The sequence below is a fragment of the Eptatretus burgeri genome, chromosome 11, assembly GCF_056783735.1.
Source record: "Eptatretus burgeri isolate ZD-2024b chromosome 11, Ebu_testis_v1, whole genome shotgun sequence".
In the NCBI taxonomy this organism is placed as follows: Eukaryota; Metazoa; Chordata; class Myxini; order Myxiniformes; family Myxinidae; genus Eptatretus; species Eptatretus burgeri.
The window spans coordinates 89,107,198-89,123,992 of record NC_140971.1 but is presented as its reverse complement, the minus strand read 5'-3'; the positions used below and the strand labels follow the sequence as shown (position 1 = coordinate 89,123,992).

The window sequence follows — 16,795 nt, the reverse complement described above, 5'->3', positions numbered from 1 at the left end:
GGTGGGCTAAACTTTTCATCTTTACATCACGGTGGGCTAAACTTTTCATCTTTACATCACGGTGGGCTAAACTTTTCATCTTTACATCACGGTGGGCTAAACTTTTCATCTTTACATCATGGTGGGCTAAACTTTTCATCTTTACATCACGGTGGGCTAAACTTTTCATCTTTACATCATGGTGGGCTAAACTTTTCATCTTTACATCATGGTGGGCTAAACTTTTCATCTTTACATCATGGTGGGCTAAACTTTTCATCTTTACATCATGGTGGGCTAAACTTTTCATCTTTACATCATGGTGGGCTAAACTTTTCATCTTTACATCATGGTGGGCTAAACTTTTCATCTTTACATCATGGTGGGCTAAAAAATAGTCATGGTGGATGTGTTAGCGATAATAAGAAATCCCTTACTTACTTTCCCATAAACTGCCATCCCGACAAAGTTACAACACAGAAACACAGGTATTCCTTTAAGGTACATGATTGTTGTACTCCGATTTACATCATTTTAAATGAGCATATTTCAACTATAAATAAAAGAACGGTGTTATCGTATGGCCGGTTTCCTATCTCCCCTCTCACCGCTTCGTACACTATCAGCAAACCTCGCCGGTATCATCATGGTTCCTGGAGGCAGGCATGAAGTGTTTCGTCTTGGTGTCCACCATGGTGTTCCGCTTTTTGAAGAATAATTTTTAACCCACATCTTCAATTATTTGATTTCCTCAATTTTAATTATTTATTTTACATTTTCAGTTATTTAATTTTTCCAATTTTTTTTTCAATTATTTTTTTTTCAAATTTCATTTCTTGAAATATTTTTCAATTATTTCATTTTCCCATTAATTGATTATTAAAATTTCCAATTTTACTATTATTATGGTTCCCAAAGGGAGACATTAAGTATTTATTAGTTGGTGTCCATGGTGTCCTGCTTTTTTTTGGGGGGGGGGGGAGTTTGTTTTCATTGTGAGGCAGAATTTCAAGTGTTACCAATTGGCTCACAACTATCAACAACTATTGGGTTACAGCATCTAAATTTGCTTACAACTCTTCCTTTTATTCCATTTGGCACAGTTGAAAGTAAACTTTTGTCAAAACATTCACCATGTCGAATCATGGCATGGCATTCTGGTGGTCAGGTCAGGTCATACACACACTGAGACCTGGGAGGGCTCCATTCCACTTTCGAGAACCCATATATGGAAATACCAACCACACACACAAACACACAAACACACAAACACAAAGATTTTCCTTTAAACAGAGTTCTTTGAAAGAGGAATTCAAGTGGGAAATTAGCAAAATCAAGGCACAGAACACAAAATGTCGATCTATGCTTAATGCCTTCACAAACAGATCATGGCAAACACGTGGTTGGATGGACATTATCGTTTTTAGCTCGCCTGTTCGAAGAACAGAGCGAAAGCGATACCCCCGGCGTGAATGTCAGCGTGAGCATGAAAATGTTAAAATTTTTGGTGCAAGTTATTTTTTCCTTTCTAATGTTTTTATCTACCACTATTTTTTATACGCCTGATGTGTGTGTATATATATATATATATATATATATATATATATATATATATATATATATATATATATATATATATATATATATATATATATATATATATATATATATATATATATATATATATATATATATATATATATATATATATATTGTTGCGGATTCGCGCCCGCCGGCGTGCGAGCTGCCACGTAACTCGAATCGCGGCATGTCGCCCACCGGACGGACAATCCCGTCGTGACCCTCTCGGACTAACGCCGGGAACTAGTCACGGGTGGGCCTTTCGGCCTCACCACGATCGTGCCAATCGGCCCCCTGCGTGGGATAGGGTTGCTTGCCAAATTCGACCTACCTAAGTACCCACACGGAGGGTAGACCGGGCGATCGCACCTCGCCGCAGGTCGACTTCGGACACGGGCCACTTTAAGCGACCCGTTCCGTACTATCGGGATAACCGAGCGGTGTTATCGTCAACCTCGACGGTTCGATTAATTATTGGGCGTATTTAGCCCACGACCAACCCTTTACGTGAAGTAAGATGGAGATTCAATTAGAGAAAAGACGAAGCGAAACGGGAAAACAGTTCAACATAAAGCACATTTTTTCCGCGGCAAACGGAAAGCACACATATACAATTATACACCAAAAGCAAATGTAAAAGTAGAAGAAGCACGACAATTCTGCACAAAAAGCAAATGTAAAAGAGAAACACAATGCAGATCTACTACCGACTACCGAGCACACGGCAACACTTATACAGTTTTACTTCACAGACGGCGCCGACAACACATATACTCAAAGCAAAAGAAAAAGGGACCACCCTCAACGATGAGGGGGGCAGACGGGCCTGGGGCCGAGACCGCGTCGAGCCTACCCGTCTGGTGATGAGCCGCAAAATGGCGGTGGCGCCCCGACTCCGCGGGCCTCGCTGGTACTGCCTGGAATGGGGTGGGAACGGGGCCCCCTTCTCACACTATCTCAGCGCGGGGGGAAACAGAAGGGGGTTGTTGATGCTCGGGGGAATGAGGATATCTCGCTGGCTTGGGTCCCGCGACGAGCGTCTCGACCGCGACCTCGGTCGCGTTACCGGCCTCCCCTCTCCGCAGCTCCCCGACTCTGACACGAGCGCCCTCTCGACTGCCTTCGCCGCCGCCACCACCACTCTCCAACTCTCCACTCTTCTCAGCTCCATCCAACTGCGTCCAACTGCTTTCCTCTTCTCAGAAACTCTCAACTCTTTCCAACTCAACTACTCCTTTGGCGAGCGAACGCGGCCCTTTATAGCCCCCGGGGCTTCGCTCCTTCACCTTCGACCCTTCACCTCTGGCTGGCTCCCCATTGGACAGAGGAAAAGTGGGCGTGAATGATTTTTGATCCGCGAATCTGCATATTGCGATTATACTCCGACGCACCTGGAGGCGGGGCCAAATCGCCCCACGCTCGCCGATAGGACGGAACAGAAGTGGGCGTGAATCGTTTTTGATCCGATTTCTTCGGAAAGGCTGGTGTTTTTGCACCCGCTGCTCGGTGCGCGCCCTGTATGAGTCCAGAATCGGTGCCCACAAGCGGCGCGGGAATGGCGGTGATGCGATGGTTGCGAGAGCGAGATGTGACGGCAAGGGTCGTGGCTGTTGGTGTGAAGCGGCGTTGCGGTTGGTGGTTGTGTGATGGCTGTTGAGACGTGGTTGGTGGTGGTTGTGGTGGTAGTAATGGCGGCTGGTCCAAAATAAAGATAGTAAAAGAAAAACGGCTATCCTGAAGGGTCGCAGCCCGAATGAATGACATTTATTCCCTCTAAACAACGGGTTTGGGCCTAACTACACATATACTTACAGAGATATCTCACCTACGGGACCTGAATGGTGGTTTGCGAATTTCGTCAACCACAACAATATTATATATATATATATATATATATATATATATATATATATATATATATATATATATATATATATATATATATATATATATATATATATATATATATATATATATATATATATATATATATATATATATTGGGGCGTATAATGTGACACCGGTCGTCCGTCCGTTCCTGTCCGCACTCTAACTCCCCAAGTTTTCAACTTTCACGTTTCATATTTGGTACATAGGTACAGACTGTGGAGACTGTGTGTCGTGACATACGTTCGTCATCTAAAGTGGTTGCCATAGCAACCAGGATGCTGTTTTCCATGTTGTAGCACAATTCTGTATATACCTTCTTGTTCGGGAGTATATTGTGCTGACTTGCGTTCTTGTTACTGATTACAATATACAAATACATATATTGCTTTAAAATTATTTGGATCAGTGCAATGCTTTATAAAAAAATTAATTATTAGACGAGTCTTTTAAAAACGATAAATGTATAAACAGGCGAGCATTGGGTGGCTTTGACACCAACTCTGGTTATATTTGTATCGATGTCGACGTGAGAGGTGGATAACAATAGGAGATCACACAAAAGGTTAAACAAAATGATGTCCTGTAAAAATAAGATTGCACATTTTCAGCGGATGCCTTTTTTCCACTTTCCCCAGCGAACACATATTGCCTTTTATTAGTGTAGATAAAATAACAGGACTGTAGTTAGATTTATATCACTATTGGAGTAAACAGATGCAAGTTAAGAAAATAATTTGTCAAGCCAAAAGAGAGTATGAGAAGGACATGGCTAAGAATATTAAACATAATAGCAAGGCTTTCTTTAACTATATCAGGGGAAAAGAACAGGTTCGGACCAGTGTGGGCCCATTGAGGAATAGCACTGGGAGAGTGGTTAGTGATGAAAGTGAGATGGCGGGCTTATTAAACAGGTATTTTGCTTCAACTTTTACGTAAGAACAGTCAGGAGAATTGCCAATAGCCGAGAGTATCTTTCACGAGGTGAGGAAGGGCTTTTACAGAAGATCCAGGTTGGAGTGAAGGAAGTAAAGGAACAGCTAGGTAATCTTGGAGAAGATAAGGCTCCGGGTCCAGATAACCGAGAGTATTGATGGAGGTGGCTGAGCAGGTAAGCGAGATGTTAATGGATATTTTCAATAGTTCCCTGGAGTCAGGACAGGTACCATAGGATTGGAGAGTAGTAAATGTAACACAATTATTTAAGAAAGGATCCAGAGAAGAATTGGGAAACCAGAGACCTGTGAGTTGACTTCAGTTGTGGGGGAGGTGTTGGAGCATTAATTGAGGACCAGATGAGGAAGTATTTAAATAAATACAAACTAATTAAAGGTAATCAGCATAGGTTTACCAAAATTTTGGAGTTCTGTGAAGCAGTGTCGGATTGGGTGGATGAGGGAAAGGCAGTGGACATAGTATATCTAGACTTTCAGAAGGCATTTGATAAGGTACCACATTGGAGGTTGTTAGCCAAAGTGAGGGCTTGTAGAGGAGCTGGTCAGGTAGCAAATTGGATTGCAAACTGGCTTGGTGATAGGAAGCAAAGAGTGGCTGTGAGTGGGAGGATGTCTTGCTAGGAGGATGTAAGTAGTGGGGTACATCAGGGATCAGTACTCGGACCATTACTATTCATTATTTACATCAACAATTTGGATAATGGGGTAAAGAGTAAACTTTCCAAATTTGCAGATGACACAAAGCTTCGAGGTGAGGTGGATAGCATATGGGGTGGTGAACAGATTGAGGAAAGTATTGATGCTTGCATAGATTGGGCAAAAGACTGGCAGATGTAATTTAACCTGAGCAAGTGTAAGGTGTTGGGAATGGGAAAGAATAATGAAAATAGAGATTAAAGGATGTGAGCGGTAATTTTGGAGCGTGTCACACAGGAGAAGGATCTGAGGGTGGTAATAAATACAGGAGGTAAACAGGCAGCACAGTGCCAGGCAGCTACAGGTAAAGCAAATAGGGGTTTAGGCTGTATTCGGAAGGTGTTCATTTATAAATCCAAAAATGTGGTGTTAACATTGTACAGGAATTTAGTGAGGGCCACATCTAGAATATTGTGTACAGTTTTGGTCACCACAACTCAGGAAGGATATAGATGCCATGGAGAGGGTTCAGCGCAGGGCTACGAGATTGATTCCAGACCCAGCTATACTCAGCTATGAGGAGCGGCTGAAGGAGACAGGGCTTTATTCACGAGAAAGGAGGTGGTTATGAGGAGATATGATAGAGATGTTTAAGATAATGAAAGAGAGATAAAATAAGTGAAGATGAATTATTCAAAAGTAGACAGTGATAGGACCAGGGACCATAGCCTGAGAGTAAAGAGGAGAGTTAAGACGGTAGTAAGTTCGGGGACTTTCACTCAGAGAGTAGTTAATGCATGGAATGGTCTCCCTGGAAAGGTTGTGGCAGCAGAAACAGTAGATGGATTTAAATTAGAATTGGATAGGTACCTGGAAGTTATGGAGAAAGAGGGGTATGGGATGTTGATTGGACTTTTAGGTCGTTTGAGCATTGATGGGTGATTGTGTGCATTTGTATGGAGTGCTGTTGGTAGGGGTCTCATCAAGGGGTGTTGTGTGGTTTATGTGTGATTTTTTTTTAAACCAAGCCCATGCCCCCTCCCCTGAGGAGAGAAAAAAAAAAACGAACGAAAAAGATAAAACCAAAAACACTTTATTAAAAATAAAAACATAAATAAATAAATAATTTTGCATTTTCTTCCTTGGATCTTGCATTGATAAATTGGTATGGTGTTGATGTGGTGCAGGCATGATGGGCTGAATAGCCTCCACCTGTGTCTCATTTCCTTGTATCCTCCAGCGACCATGAACGAGCATGTGGTCAATCTCCTTTGCCACACCACCAGCGTTAGAAGTCCAGCGATGAGCCTGAAGGCACTGAAACTATGAACCAGCCACCCTAAGTACATGACTTCTTGAAAAGTCATGGAACTTAGTGCTATTCTGGTTCACAGTTCCAGACCCACAGGGACCAACACATGCCTCATAACCATTTCTATCAGTTCCAGTCGATGCATTTAATCCTCCAAGATTAGAAGAGTATCTCGCCTGGGGCACTGATCAATGACAGACTCAAGCATGGCATGGAATGCGTCCTTCACCGTGAAATCAGTAGCCTGTCGGAGCTTCTACAGTGACCATGGAAATGACAACCAAGGAGTGACGAATCCTTCATCTCGTAATACGCTCGTTGACCGGTGTTTCCTCAATTATCATTGGAGTCAACTTATTGGACACAGCTACAGCAACTCCTTGGGAATGGTAACCATCAGAGCGACCAGACGAATTGTAGGTGTAACCACCCACCATGATGTCGCCGCAATCCGGTCTCTGAACCTCAGAGAGCGCTGCAGTACCGATGTTCAAGCGCTTGAGCCTCGATGATACCAGAGACAGGTGATCATCCTCTCTTCGGGATAGGACATTCCAGGCACCCACCCAAAAGGACCGCCTCAGGTTAATCCAAGGGAATCACCATCTGGTGGACGATACCTCAGCACCACCCCAACACATACTACTGCAATCTGACTCAGGAAGATTACCCAGTGCTTTTCCACGTATCATCAAAGAGTGGGGGTTCCGAAGGCTTTGCCCCAATCCCGTCATCCGGTGAGCTGCCCTGCGGAGAGCAGCTGTACAGGAGGTACTCCTACGGAGTGGGTTTTCAATGTTCTTTGCGTTTTTGTGTTTTGTGGCATGAAGGGTTTTACGATGGCCCGAGTGCAAATCCTGCCACCAACCTCCTAAAAAAAGTCGTGACTCAAATGCAGGAGGACGTCCGCAGACACAGTTGGACACAAGATATAGATGGCCGTTGCCTCACAGGGAGCTCCTCTGCCCTTTTGGCAGTGCTTCAATCCCGCCATCGTCATCATCATTCAATTTATTATGGGATTGTTGTTGTTCTATGGTCCTTTCATCCCATCAAATGCCATTCCATCCCATCGTGCATCTTTGACAGGTTTCTCTACTTTATTTAAATACAAAGACAGTTGCCAGGGGTAATCAAAATGTTTTTCTGTTTTAAAATAGTTTCAGAGCCAAAAATCTGCCTCGCATTCAAATTGTATCAGGAACCTTGTCCACGGTTCTGAAAACTTTGTGACACTGACTACAAAACTGTATCGAAAAGGACCAAAATTTTTGTCAAGTTTCAGGGGTGCACAACTATAATTCTTTCATTATATTTGGGAGTGGGGGGGGGAAGGAGGGGGGTTGGGAGGAGTGGTGGAATCATTTTGATTCCCAATTACTCAGATAAAATTGCCTCCTCAACACTGTAATGTTTGTCATGTCATCTCCCTCTCATCAATAAGAGCAAATTTTATTTCCTCTCCTGCAAAGCATCATTCAATGACCATGGTGAAGGTATACAATTCTATTTATGGTACTTGCGATGGAGATGACATTGGTTGAACATCTTGTTAATGTATGATAGCGGATCTGCAAGGATAATCATTATGGTTCGAGAAAATAATGCCTGCCTGTATACTGCATAGTCCAGTGTCGTGGGGCCATCTATTTATGACGTATGCAATATGGCAGAGAAATTTTCACACAACCCCATGATCCATACGTGCCCCCATTCCATCTTTCTTCCACCTCCAACCTTATTTTCCTTCTGTCCTCACTCCTTCCACACACCTATACTAATCTACGACCACCTCGAGTGCTTACATGGTTCTTTATAAAACACACTCTTTACAGCAGGTGCCACACAATCCTACCTTTTACGACACATGTCAAGCAGTAACAAGTTGAGGGCAGTGCCACGTGCTTGCATGGCACGCAGCAGAGAATGCACACACACAGCATGCTCCCTGTGACTCGGGTTGGGTGCATCCACTGGCAACAGATAACTGTGACCGTAGTTCTCATAACCGTGGCCTGCATAGTAGAGAACACCTGCACAGACACGAGTTTCCCCATTTTGCTCAAATTTGTAACACGTCATAAATATATCAGCAAAGAATTGATCAATGATGATAAACAACAAATCTCGTCAAATTCCTCTCAAAGCATCATTCTCCTTTCTCAAAGTGCAAGCTCGAGTCCGAAGGTGTGCATGAAAACGATGCAGATGCTATACAACTGGACCATAAACACAGATATCGCTGAAAAAGCTGTGAAATTTTGAAAATCAAATTGTGAGAGATGTGGGACTTTGAAGATTGAAGAACTCCTGTGATGTAGAAAAAAAAAAATTTGACAAATATATTCCAAGCACTGAAGGTGATCCCCACTATCTCTAAAATGTGCATCTCATCCAGCAAGTTTAAAGGTATGGCAATGAAATAGTGGAAGGCAGGGGCTTACTCCGGCTGGCAGCGTACAAGGCCAGATTCGCACCCGTGCCCCCTCTGTTGCAGTTCCGTTATTGAAGTGCATCTCAGGGAATGGGCCTCAAGCAAATGAGGGAGACCAAATTTTTAATTAAAATCGACAAAACCACTTATTTGTGGCTTCACATCTTCCAAATAGAACCTGAGTTTTGAACCCTAATGGATGCTGTTCAGGCAAAAGAGGGTGGTTTGGGGGTGAGGGTGGCAGAGAAATGCATTTGAAAGTACAATGGATGCTCTTCGAGACTCCGTATTCAACAGAGCTGTGACCTCAGTTTCACCTGAATCAGCTGTTATGGAGCATCCTTTTGTTGGGGTATGCAGTTTCTGCAAGGCTTGTGGGGTAATATCGGGCTATTTATCAGGCTGGTGATTCACCACAGCACGGCAGGATTCCTAGCCAGGGAGACTGTTGTGAATAAGTCCCAGTATGCTTTGTACCAATGATGACCATCGTTTCTCAGCACCATTCAGTGACAATGCTCTATTGATCTTGTAATATTGTCTTCTTTGACTGCTTTGTCATCTGACTCACAATTGGCCTTCTTGGAGATTAGTTATGGCTGCCTCTACTGCGAACTGTATCATAAAGTTGATAATCATGTGGTTTATACATCATCATCATCATCATCATCATCATCATCTCAGAGCAACTGCATATTGTGACAGCTACCGTGGTTTCGGATTTCAAACATTATAAGTAAACGCAGTCTGTTGCGTTTGTGTACATAAATCTACTGTTCTTTCCCCAACATGTTCAAATGAGTTCTGTTTCACTAGTATTTGGTGAATTGTCCTGTGATCTCCAACCACTTAGAATCCAGGCTGCAACCAGCTCTGTGATCAGGTGTGTGTTCGCAATTTTATTCGGCGTGGTTACCTGATTGTGCTCTGTGGATATTAGTGACTGTCTACCCCACCCCTCACCCCCCCCCAGGCACAGAATTAATGTCAGGTAGTGTAGTGGTGCCATATTTTGGTAGAGTGCTCCATTGCAACCTTGAGTGACCACTTGTTTTCCCCCATTTTATGTTTGTATTCACACAAGATGGAAACACTCTGTGACTATGCTTGATCCAGGAGTGGAACAAGAGGACTTTGAACACACTGGGGGTGGGGGGGGGGTGATGCTGTAGGAGGGTACAGCTGTGTCGGTGATGCAGGTTTGGCTGAACTGCATACTCAACTACTTCAAATGATGGCTATGCTTAAAAACATCAAAGAACAAATTGATAATTTGATAAACCAAAATAATTTTGAAAATATTCTCAAACTGCACACAAACAATTTTACGAAATTTTACTTTCAATAATAATTTATCTGAAATGTGCAGTTTAAACATCGACGTATAGCGCACCAGTAAATCGACTCAGTATTTTGAGGGGAGATGATGAATGTGCTGTGTTCAACCTGCATGCCATATTGCTACCATAATCTGCTTGCAATAGTGATAATATTATTGACATTAATAAGCAAGCTGTGAAGTTTATTATTCCCCTACAGGTTTCACCAGAGGGGACTACAGGTTTGCTCTCCGTCCATCCGTCTCACCTGTGGTTTTCCAGATTTTTTCCCATACCCTTTAACATATTCAACTGAAATGTGGTACATGGCTTTATTATGATAAGTTTCAGGGGATTTTGTAAAATTTTCTCAGAGTTTGGCCCTTAGCTTTTGGAACTTAGAAAATATCACATCGGTATGGGACATGTACATATTGCAAAGCAATTCTCGCTCTCGTTTTCATCTCGCTCTGTGCTGGTTTCACTTCCCTTCATCTCCTGCACAGGTGCCGTTTCCTCCAGTCTCTTCTCTATCTCCCTAGTGGTTCTATTTTCACATTTCCGTGTCACCTGTAGTGGTGCTATCTCTGTGTCCCACTGTTCCGAGCTATGTCGCTCCTTGCTGCCTCACCAGCTACCCTGCGTTTGTCCATAATTCCTTCTATCATCCTGGCCTGCCTGACCACCATCTCACGCTGTGTCCCCCTGACAGCCTCAAGTTTGGTCGTAAGCTTTGCTTGCCCCACGTCCATCTTAGTGTGGCCCATGTCCATATTTGCCTCCATACTGTCTGGCTTAGCCTGCCCAATCCTCGCCTCATCTCTGCCTAGCCAGCCCTCATGTCAGCCCCCATTGTTTCATACATAGCCACCATGGCTGCAAATTTCTGGCTGAGGTCCGTGCAGTTCCCCATTGCTGCGGTGAAACCACAGTGCTGCTCCCTGCTGAACCAGAGCCATTGCTTCATTGCCGTGCTGATACTGGCCTGGATGGCATCGGGTTTACTGAGAGGGGCTACCAGACAGGGGGGAGGGGTGACTCCACTGAGCCCTCCAATGGTCGTTGCCCCTCTATGTCCATTATAGTCACAGTGGCGTCGAGCCAGTTTGTGCCCCCTGGTACTGTCCATCTTGGTCCAACATCGTGGTGGTTTATAAAAAAAAATTAAAAAAATTCTTACCACGCTCCGCAATTTCATTTCGAGGCACAGTCACCTCGGGCCAAATCCCACACTGCTGATTGCAAAGTAATTTTCTCTTGTATTTATTATATTTCGGCACCGAACACGCCATTATACACCACCCAAATTAAGGGATCAGAACATTCTTTGGGACTGGTAGGGGACATGTATTGCAAAGCAATTCTCGCTCGTGTTTGATTTTGTTTCCTTGTTTTTAGTCCAAAATAAAATGCTTTGGCTGAAAAATATACAGTAATTGATTATTTATAAATGACATTGTCAACATTTCCTTAATGATCCTCAATTCTGTGCTCCCACCCCAAGCAATGCCTGGTCACATGCCTCCACTTGCTCCATTACAGGTGGAAGGTAATGTTGCATTTGTGAGCTTCAAGTTGCATTTGTGAGCTTTATTTTTTATCCAAGTTGTCAGAGTGTGTGTATAAGAATAATAACAATAATCTTATTATAATGGAGCAAACGTATATGGTTAAATATGTATGTATGTATATTTGTGACCAAAACGTCTTCCTCTTCTTGAAATTTCTTTCACAAATTTCACCATGTTGTTTCTCCAATATATAACTAGAGGGGGAGCACTCGGGAGAGTGCAAAACCTCCGCCGCCAATACTGCTGGGTCACTCAAGTGAACCTTATAACTTATTCATTAAATATGATGTCAACAGTGCTGACAGAGTTGTAGTTCTTTTCTCCAACATTTTTTTTGGGGGGGGGGGTTGTAAATCACTTAAAACATGTAGAAATGCAAAAAAAAAATTTTTTTTTCTATAATAAATTTTTTTTGGGGGGGTGGGGGGACCAAGTCCAAAATCTAATGGCATGATCCTTGGACCATACCTACCCCCCCCACCAAGTTTCGTCAAAATCCGTCAAGGAGTTTTTCCGTAATACTGTTCACAAACAAACAAACAAAGGGGTGAAAACAGTAACCTCCGATCTTCGATGGCGGAGGTTAAAGATCTTTCTCACCAGTTAATCACCGATTCTTGACTCAATGACTGACTCAAATTAAAGATCAGGACCTTCTGGGTGCCATGGAAAGCTGAAATTTTGCGTGCCAATGGACATCGAAGCCGACACACCAGGGGAAAAAAAAATCAATTCATCAATGTCAATCAAAAAAAAATCAATCCATTTATGGAAAGCATCCATAAATTAAAATAAATAAATGATAAAAAAATTAATGAAAAAAAATGCAGGTGAGTGACCCAAGACAATGGGGAAGCACGGTAATTTTGCATGCCGATGGAAATCGCAGCCGATACACTGAACTGGGAAAAATCACAGAACTCTCAGAAAGCAACCGTAAATGAAAATATAAATAAATGAAAAAAAAAATCAAATGCAGGTGAGCGACCCAAAACAAAACTTCAGATGATTACACAATGGGGAAGCACATCCCACTAATTATATATATATATATATATATATATATATATATATATATATATATATATATATATATATATATATATATATATATATATATATATATATATATATATATATATATATATATATATATATATATATATATATATATATATATATATATATATATATATATATATATATATATATACACACACATTGTTGCAAATTTGGAAGCTTACTGCACACAACAGCCAGGTCCTATAGATCAGCTATATCGGTAAGTATGTGCTTCTAGTTAGGGTCCCGTCCGATGTTTAATGGGTGATTAATTGTACGTGCGCTGTAAGTTATTTTATAGTTAGGATTTATACATTTTAAACTTCAACCACAACAACGACACCTGCCTTCGCTTCCTTCCACCATCATCCACTGGCACCATTGCACGCGTACGTGTCAGCACGTATGTGGGCGGAGTCCAATGTGCCAGGCGGGGTTTCTTTGGACGTTGGGGTCTTGGATTTTGCTCCAAATACGGGCATGGCACCCTTCTCAGCCAATCGGAGGGGTGCGAGCACGTTTACCCCCTCCCGGCCAAAGGGGAGCCAACACAACATATTGCTGCTCGACTTCCTGGTCGAGGGGTGGAGACATAAGCACCCCCCCCCCCCCCGACCAATCTCAGACGGCCGGGAGATCATGTGACACGCCTGTCCAACGAGGAGGGGAATTACACGAGAAGGGTCCCTCCCACCTGTCAAGAAAGAGGGATAATTGTGTGGGGGCGACCGGCTGAGAGAGTCTGAGTCTGAGTCTTCCCGCCGTGAATCGCCTGCCTGCGAGCCGGAGGAGAATCGCTTGCCTGCCTGCCTGCCTTGCTGAATTGCTTTGCCTGCCTCGTCGCCTGTTTTTGCCGGTGGAGCATGCCAGCGCCAGACGCTACCCTCCGTACCTGGTGCTTGGAGCGGCATCGTGTTGCGGGTTCGAGTCCCGCTGGGCCAGATCGTCGAGAACCGCACGAAGCGCGAAGGTCCAAGCCAGATTCCTACCTCCAGCTCACCATCCCTCCGAGCTGTGGGTATCAATAAAGGCCACGGCCACCATTTCATTTTGGGGGGTGTGTGTCTGTGTGTGGCCTGTCTTTTAAGTAGAAATGTTTAAGTGCCGTGTGTGTAAATTGCATCCCTTTTATTCGGTTTAGTCTGCATTCTTGCGTGCTCCCCTGCCCCATGATAAATAAATATCCCTTTTGTTAAATGTTCCAGCTCATTTCTGTGTTTCTTTCATTGGCTTGGCACGGTGTGTGTTGAGAAATAGCGAGACCGTTTGCTCTGTAAGATTGTTCATTTGGACCGACGGGCCTTGGTAACCTCCGCTCAGGTTACACACGGTTCGGGCATGGTAACGGCTCGTTCCGCTCGAGGTCCGTTGAGGGTGTGAATTCCTCGGTAGCTTTGCCCGCGTGGGTAATTAGGTATATTGAAGTTTGGCAATTGACCCGACCCCACGCGGTCGAATTATTGGCGATTCATGGTCGAGTAAGGGATCCGTGCCCTTCAGACTTATCCGAGAGTCACGACCTCAATTCCGGTATGTTCCGTGGAGCCGACTTTACCGCTCCCTCTCGCGGTCGTGCTCGCCACCGATACCCGGCCCCGCAACAATATATATATATATATATATATATATATATATATATATATATATATATATATATATATATATATATATATATATTGTTGTGGTTACCAAATTCGCAAACCACCATTCAGGTCCCTTAGGTGAGGTATCTCGGTAAGTACATGTGTAGTTAGGCCCAAACCCGTTGTCTAGTGGGAATACATGTCATTCATGCGTGCTGCGACTCTTCAGGATAGCCGTTTTCTTTTGCTATCTTTATTTTGGACCAACCGCCATGATTACCACCACAACCACAACATCAACCACCAACCACAACGCCGCTTCACCACAACCGCCACGACCTTCACGTCACACCTCGCAACCGTCGCATCGCCACCGTTCTTGCGCCGCCTGTGGGTACCGGTGTTGGACTCGTGCAGGGCGCGCGCCAAACAGCGTGTACAAAATCACGGATTTTGTGCTTCAAAAACGGATCAAAAACGACACACGTCCACTTTTTGCCGTCCAATCGGTGAGCGAGGGGCGAATTGGCCCCGCCCCCAGGGCGTTGGAGGGCGATCGATATATGCAAATTTATGGATCAAAAAGCATTCACGCCCACTTTTTCTCGGGCCAATGGGGAGCGAGGTGAAAGGTCGAAGGGAGGGGGTCAAAGATGAGAGGGCGAAGCCACGGGGCTGATAAAAAGCGACCGTGTTCGTCAGTCAAAGGGGTCGTAAAAGTCGGAACGAGGAAGAAGGGAGGCGCAAAGGAGTCAGAAGAGAGGCAGCAGAACGGGAACGAGAAAGAGTAAAGGGCGGAACGAGGCGAAGGAGTCGGAACAGAGAGTCAAGACTTCGCGGGCGGTGGAGTTGGCAAGAAGGAGCTGGTCGTCGTGTGCGTTGGAGTCGGAACGGAGGGGACGGAGCTGTGGAGAGGCGGCGAGGGCAGACGAGGGGGTGCTCGCGTCGTGCAGGGAGCTGCACCCCAGGGAGGCCGACAGCGCGACCTGGCCGAGGTGGAGACGCTCGTCGCGGGGCAATAAAAATCCTCTATACCCCGAGCATCAGCAACCCCTCCTGTTTCCCCCCGCGCTGAGATAGTGCGACCAAGGGGGCCCCTTTCCCACCCCCTACCAGACACTGCCCGCGAGGCCCGCGGAGTTGAGGCACCATCGCCGCTCCGCGTCTCATCACCAGACGGGTAGGCCCGACCCGGTCTCGGCCTCAGGCCCGCCTCATCCTTGAGGGTATTCTTTCCTTGGTTTTGGGTATGTGTTGTCGGCGCCGTCTGTGAAGTAAAATTGTATAAGTGTTGCCGTGTGCTCGGTAGTCGGTATTAGCTCTGCATTGTGTCTTCGCTTTTACATTTGCTTTTTGTGTAAATTGCATTGTGTTTTCTTTTCTATGTGCTTTTGGTGGAATTGAATATGTGTGCTTTCGGTTCGGGGCGAATAAATGTGCTTTGTGTCGAACTGTTTCCCGCTTCGCTTCGTCATTTCCTTCATTGAATCCTCATCTTGCTTCACGTAAAGGGTTGGTAGTGGGCTGAATACGCCCGATAATTAATCGAACCGTCGAGGTCGACGATAACACCGCTCGGTTATTCTGATAGTACGGAACGGGTCGCTTAAGTGGCCCGTGTCCGAAGTCGACCTGCGGCGAGGTGCGATCGCCCGGTCTACCCTCCGTGTGGGTACTTAGGTAGGTCGAATTTGGCGAGCAACCCTATCCCACGCGGGGGCTGATTGGCTCGATCGCGGTGAGACCGAAAGGTCCACCCGTGACTGGTTCCCGGCGTTAGTCCGAGAGGGTCACGACTGGATTGTCCGTCCGGTGGGCGACGTGCCGCGATTCGAGTTACGTGGCCGTCAGCCCCACGTTGGGCGCGAATCAGCAACACTGGTGTCAGGTCGTGCGATACAAATTCATCGCCCTCCTCGCGGCACTGGTATCGGAGAACAGGAAAACGGGCTCTCCTGTCTCCGGCTAAATTCACGGGAATCGGTCCAGGGGTGAGAGAAGCGACCCCCGATTCCCTCCAAATTACGAGCGAGTTAAATTAACCCTTCACGAGAAGCAAGATGGCGTCTCAAGGCGAGCGGGAGCCGGGGGTATTAGAAATGGATGTAGAATGTGTATGGTCCATGGTCCAGGATGGAATCCCCGTGCAGGAAATGTTGATTGTGCAGGAACACGGACTCGCCCAACTGAACCCAGAGCCCGAAATGGGTGCGGCAGCGGCCGCAGTGTATGACACCTCCCCTCCCCCTCTCCACCAAAACCCTTCCCCGACCCCTGCCGAAACGGCTCACCCAAGCGCACCCGACATGACCCAGCTATTCACCATGCTGGCAAAAATGTATGCGGAAACGACAGCGAAGATGATTGCGAACATGAACAAACAAATGAACGAAAAGATGGATGCGAATACACAAAAGATGAATGCGGAAATGATCGAAAAGATGGAAGCGAATATGAAAAACGAAATAAAAGGCA

At 45.0% G+C, this 16,795-nt stretch overlaps 1 protein-coding gene across 1 annotated transcript in view; it reads right to left on the bottom strand.

The window, feature by feature from the left end:
- The window catches only part of LOC147017584 (mucosa-associated lymphoid tissue lymphoma translocation protein 1-like), a 101,178-nt gene that overhangs the window by 35,355 nt on the left and 49,028 nt on the right, over positions 1-16,795 (bottom strand). Inside the window, 1 exon segment of the mRNA XM_085847315.1 lies at positions 8,207-8,384. Coding sequence (XP_085703441.1) covers positions 8,207-8,384 — 178 coding nt within the window.